The sequence below is a fragment of the Ranitomeya imitator genome, chromosome 2, assembly GCF_032444005.1.
Source record: "Ranitomeya imitator isolate aRanImi1 chromosome 2, aRanImi1.pri, whole genome shotgun sequence".
Classification (NCBI taxonomy): Eukaryota; Metazoa; Chordata; class Amphibia; order Anura; family Dendrobatidae; genus Ranitomeya; species Ranitomeya imitator.
In genome coordinates this window covers 580,452,525-580,458,524 of record NC_091283.1, presented here as the reverse complement: position 1 = coordinate 580,458,524, position 6,000 = coordinate 580,452,525, and the positions used below count along the sequence as shown (strand labels likewise).

Genomic DNA, 6,000 nt, shown 5'->3' with positions numbered 1-6,000 from the left:
ATGTAAATGAAGGCAGAACATGTGACCACAGAGCAGCCAGTCACAGCTCAAGTTTCACTTGTCCTCATGCACTGTCTTCTTGCATCTTTGGCTACTTTCACACTAGTGTAACTGCAATCCATCACAATGCGTCATTGTGCAGAAAAAACGCATCCTGCAAAAGTGTTTGCCGGATGCGTTTTTTCTCCATTGACTAACATTATGCGACGGATTGCCACACGTTGCAACCGTCGCGCGACGGTTGTGCCGTGTTGTGGCGGACCGTCGGCCGCAAAAAACGTTCCATGTAACGTTTTTTGCAGCCGACGGATCGTCTTTCCGACCGCGCATGCGCGGCCAGAACTCCGCCCCCACCTCCCCGCACCTCACAATGGGGCAGCGGATGCGCTGAAAAGCAGCATCCGCTGCACCCGTTGTGTGGCGGAGACGCTAGCGTCGGTAACCTCGGCCCGACGCACTGCGACGGGCCGAGCCCGACGCTAGTGTGAAAGAAGCCTTTATTGGCATCCTGCCCTGTGTTCAGTAGCAACATCAGTCCCTTCAGAGAGAATTTTCTCCAAAACAGGGCAGATAATCACAGAGAGAAGAAACCGGATCAGTCCGTCCAAACTGAGGCACTTAGTGTTTCTTAATGCCAATTTGTCCTAATGACCTTCTAAAAATGTTTCACTGTTAAGTTATACTGCTGTTTTGCACATTTTTTGCATTTGTTTGATGTTCTTATAATGAAAAATAATATAAACAATGTTAATCTGTTAACTAGAAGGTTTTGTGTCATTATTTTGGTGAGATTACTGAAGAGCCGATTCAAGAGCCGAAAGAGCCGGCTCTTCTTGCTGAGCCGAGCCGAAAGAGCCGATTCCCAAAAAAAACCCCGAAGTCCCATCACTAAATCTCTGGATGTTATAGTGTTACATAGGACTGCAGCTGGCGGCCGAATGAGAATGTAATTGTGCTTCCTGGGAGGAAGGGGCAGCTGAAATAAAACAACAGTGTGGTTTGCTCCTTTATTACTGAGCTGCCTGAAAGACTGAGTCTGTATTTGGAAAGGAGTGTGCCTTACTGCAGCAGCCAATCAGATTTCAGCTCTAATTTGTCTGCCACCCGTAAAGCAATAAAGGCAGCAACCTGATTGGTCGTTATGTGTAACATCCCCTACACTAATTTCGGAGACACTAGCATCCCAGGACAGAACGCAGGACAGAGCTGGTTACAGGAGGCGGCGCGTCTGGATGACGTCATCGCGCCATGTTTACTTGATGTCCGGGATTGCTGCTGAAATCAATGATGGGGACGAGTAACGATTCGGAAGTCAAGGGCCAGAGCTGTGGAGAGGAGGATGGAGACCCCGGGGACCGAGCGTCACCGGTTAGTGTTACTGCAGCGGATTGATATACAACCTGGCTGTATGGGCGATAGTGGCACTACTGTATGTACCTACCTGGCTGGTGGTGGCCGCTGTATGTGAGTCATCATCACCTCCATGTAAGGGATCGGTGTATGTGAGAGACGTGATCACCTCCATGTAAGGGATCGGTGTATGTGAGAGATGTGATCTCCTCCATGTAAGGGATCGGTGTATGTGAGAGATGTGATCTCCTCCATGTAAGGGATCGGTGTATGTGAGAGATGTGATCTCCTCCATGTAAGGGATCGGTGTATGTGAGAGACGTGATCTCCTCCATGTAAGAGATCGGCGTATGTGAGAGATGTGATCTCCTCCATGTAAGGGATCGGTGTATGTGAGAGATGTGATCTCCTCCATGTAAGAGATCGGTGTATGTGAGAGATGTGATCTCCTCCATGTAAGAGATCGGTGTATGTGAGAGATGTGATCTCCTCCATGTAAGAGATCGGTGTATGTGAGAGATGTGATCTCCTCCATGTAAGGGATCGGTGTATGTGAGAGATGTGATCTCCTCCATGTAAGGGATCGGTGTATGTGAGAGATGTGATCTCCTCCATGTAAGGGATCGGTGTATGTGAGAGACGTGATCTCCTCCATGTAAGAGATCGGCGTATGTGAGAGATGTGATCTCCTCCATGTAAGGGATCGGTGTATGTGAGAGATGTGATCTCCTCCATGTAAGGGATCGGTGTATGTGAGAGATGTGATCTCCTCCATGTAAGAGATCGGTGTATGTGAGAGATGTGATCTCCTCCATGTAAGGGATCGGTGTATGTGAGAGACGTGATCTCCTCCATGTAAGGGATCGGTGTATGTGAGAGACGTGATCTCCTCCATGTAAGGGATCGGCGTATGTGAGAGACGTGATCTCCTCCATGTAAGGGATCGGTGTATGTGAGAGACGTGATCTCCTCCATGTGAGAGACGTGATCTCCTCCATGTAAGGGATCGGTGTATGTGAGAGACGTGATCTCCTCCATGTAAGGGATCGGTGTATGTGAGAGATGTGATCTCCTCCATGTAAGGGATCGGTGTATGTGAGAGATGTGATCTCCTCCATGTAAGGGATCGGTGTATGTGAGAGACGTGATCTCCTCCATGTAAGGGATCGGCGTATGTGAGAGACGTGATCACCTCCATGTAAGGGATCGGTGTATGTGAGAGACGTGATCTCCTCCATGTGAGAGACGTGATCTCCTCCATGTAAGGGATCGGTGTATGTGAGAGACGTGATCTCCTCCATGTAAGAGATCGGTGTATGTGAGAGACGTGATCTCCTCCATGTGAGAGATGTGATCTCCTCCATGTAAGAGATCGGTGTATGTGAGAGACGTGATCACCTCCATGTAAGGGATCTGTGTATGTGAGAGACGTGATCTCCTCCATGTGAGAGACGTGATCTCCTCCATGTAAGAGATCGGTGTATGTGAGACGTGATCACCTCCATGTAAGGGATCGGTGTATGTGAGAGACGTGATCTCCTCCATGTAAGGGATCGGTGTATGTGAGAGACGTGATCTCCTCCATGTGAGAGACGTGATCTCCTCCATGTAAGAGATCGGTGTATGTGAGAGACGTGATCTCCTCCATGTAAGGGATCTGTGTATGTGAGAGACGTGATCACCTCCATGTAAGGGATCTGTGTATGTGAGAGACGTGATCTCCATGTAAGGGATCGGTGTATGTGAGAGACGTGATCACCTCCATGTAAGAGATCGGTGTATGTGAGAGACGTGATCACCTCCCTGTAAGGGATCGGTGTATGTGAGAGACGTGATCACCTCCATGTAAGGGATCGGTGTATGTGAGAGACGTGATCACCTCCATGTAAGGGATCTGTGTATGTGAGAGACGTGATCTCCATGTAAGGGATCGGTGTATGTGAGAGACGTGATCTCCATGTAAGGGATCGGTGTATGTGAGAGATGTGATCTCCTCCATGTAAGAGATCGGCGTATGTGAGAGATGTGATCTCCTCCATGTAAGGGATCGGTGTATGTGAGAGATGTAATCTCCTCCATGTAAGAGATCGGCGTATGTGAGAGATGTGATCTCCTCCATGTAAGGGATCGGTGTATGTGAGAGATGTGATCTCCTCCATGTAAGAGATCGGTGTATGTGAGAGACGTGATCTCCTCCATGTAAGGGATCGGCGTATGTGAGAGACGTGATCTCCTCCATGTAAGGGATCGGCGTATGTGAGAGACGTGATCTCCTCCATGTAAGGGATCGGTGTATGTGAGAGACGTGATCTCCTCCATGTAAGGGATCGGCGTATGTGAGAGACGTGATCTCCTCCATGTAAGGGATCGGTGTATGTGAGAGACGTGATCTCCTCCATGTAAGAGATCGGTGTATGTGAGAGACGTGATCTCCTCCATGTAAGGGATCGGTGTATGTGAGAGATCTGATCTCCTCCATGTGAGAGACGTGATCTCCTCCATGTAAGAGATCGGTGTATGTGAGAGACGTGATCACCTCCATGTAAGGGATCGGCGTATGTGAGAGACGTGATCTCCTCCATGTAAGAGATCGGCGTATGTGAGAGACGTGATCTCCTCCATGTAAGGGATCGGTGTATGTGAGAGACGTGATCTCATCCATGTAAGAGATCGGTGTATGTGAGAGACGTGATCTCCTCCATGTAAGGGATCGGTGTATGTGAGAGACGTGATCTCCTCCATGTGAGAGACGTGATCTCCTCCATGTGAGAGACGTGATCTCCTCCATGTAAGAGATCGGTGTATGTGAGAGACGTGATCTCCTCCATGTAAGAGATGTGATCTCCTCCATGTAAGGGATCGGTGTATGTGAGAGACGTGATCTCCTCCATGTAAGGGATCGGTGTATGTGAGAGATGTGATCTCCTCCATGTGAGAGACGTGATCTCCTCCATGTAAGAGATCGGTGTATGTGAGAGACGTGATCACCTCCATGTAAGGGATCGGTGTATGTGAGAGACGTGATCTCCTCCATGTGAGAGATGTGATCTCCTCCATGTAAGAGATCGGCGTATGTGAGAGACGTGATCTCCTCCATGTAAGGGATCGGCGTATGTGAGAGACGTGATCTCCTCCATGTAAGGGATCGGCGTATGTGAGAGACGTGATCTCCTCCATGTAAGGGATCGGTGTATGTGAGAGACATGATCTCCTCCATGTGAGAGACGTGATCTCCTCCATGTAAGAGATCGGTGTATGTGAGAGACGTGATCACCTCCATGTAAGGGATCGGTGTATGTGAGAGACGTGATCTCCTCCATGTGAGAGATGTGATCTCCTCCATGTAAGAGATCGGTGTATGTGAGAGACGTGATCACCTCCATGTAAGGGATCTGTGTATGTGAGAGACGTGATCTCCTCCATGTGAGAGACGTGATCTCCTCCATGTAAGAGATCGGTGTATGTGAGACGTGATCACCTCCATGTAAGGGATCGGTGTATGTGAGAGATGTGATCTCCTCCATGTAAGAGATCGGTGTATGTGAGAGACGTGATCTCCTCCATGTAAGAGATCGGCGTATGTGAGAGACGTGATCTCCTCCATGTAAGGGATCGGCGTATGTGAGAGACGTGATCTCATCCATGTAAGAGATCGGTGTATGTGAGAGACGTGATCTCCTCCATGTAAGGGATCGGTGTATGTGAGAGACGTGATCTCCTCCATGTGAGACGTGATCTCCTCCATGTGAGAGACGTGATCTCCTCCATGTAAGAGATCGGTGTATGTGAGAGACGTGATCTCCTCCATGTAAGAGATGTGATCTCCTCCATGTAAGAGATCGGTGTATGTGAGAGACGTGATCTCCTCCATGTGAGAGACGTGATCTCCTCCATGTAAGGGATCGGTGTATGTGAGAGACGTGATCACCTCCATGTAAGGGATCTGTGTATGTGAGAGACGTGATCTCCTCCATGTAAGGGATCGGTGTATGTGAGAGACGTGATCACCTCCATGTAAGGGATCTGTGTATGTGAGAGACGTGATCTCCATGTAAGGGATCGGTGTATGTGAGAGACGTGATCTCCATGTAAGGGATCGGTGTATGTGAGAGACGTGATCACCTCCATGTAGCGGTCAAATCTGCTAAGGTGGTCAACACCCGATAATAGACGAAGCATGACTGCAGTTTTCCCAATGGCATTTACTTGATGCCATTAGGGGGCTTTAAATGGTATTCAGTCTGGTCATGTGAGTCCAGCTGATTAGCATTTGTTGCAATTCTCTGGCAATGTGTGGCCCAGCATTCTGCATTGTCACAGTGCTATGAGAACTTTTTAATTCCTTCCAAACGTGGCCAGTGTTAAGTTTTGCAATTTCATTTTTTTCAAGAGTCATAACTTTTTTTTTTTTTTTTACATTTTCCTGTTGACATTTCCATGTGAGGGTTTATTTTTCCAGGGTGAGTTGCAGTTTTGAATGACATTATTCAATGTACAAAAGAATGGGGTGAGGAGGGGGTATGAAAAAAAATCCAAGTTGGTTGAGGTGAAAAGAATACAGATCTGCTGTTATTTTGTAAGTTTTTATTTTTTTTGTGTGTGGTAAAATGTTACATGGTAACTTGATTTTCCAGGTCAGTAAAATTACCA

The 6,000-nt window shown here is 47.9% G+C and overlaps 1 protein-coding gene across 1 annotated transcript in view; it reads left to right on the top strand.

The window, feature by feature from the left end:
• Positions 1 to 1,038: 1,038 nt before the first annotated feature.
• The window catches only part of DNTTIP1 (deoxynucleotidyltransferase terminal interacting protein 1), a 45,377-nt gene continuing 40,415 nt past the window's right edge, over positions 1,039 to 6,000 (top strand). Inside the window, exon 1 of the mRNA XM_069752224.1 lies at positions 1,039 to 1,368. Within this exon, the coding sequence (XP_069608325.1) occupies positions 1,285 to 1,368 (84 nt within the window). The 5' untranslated portion in view covers positions 1,039 to 1,284. The remainder of the gene's footprint in view (positions 1,369 to 6,000) is intronic.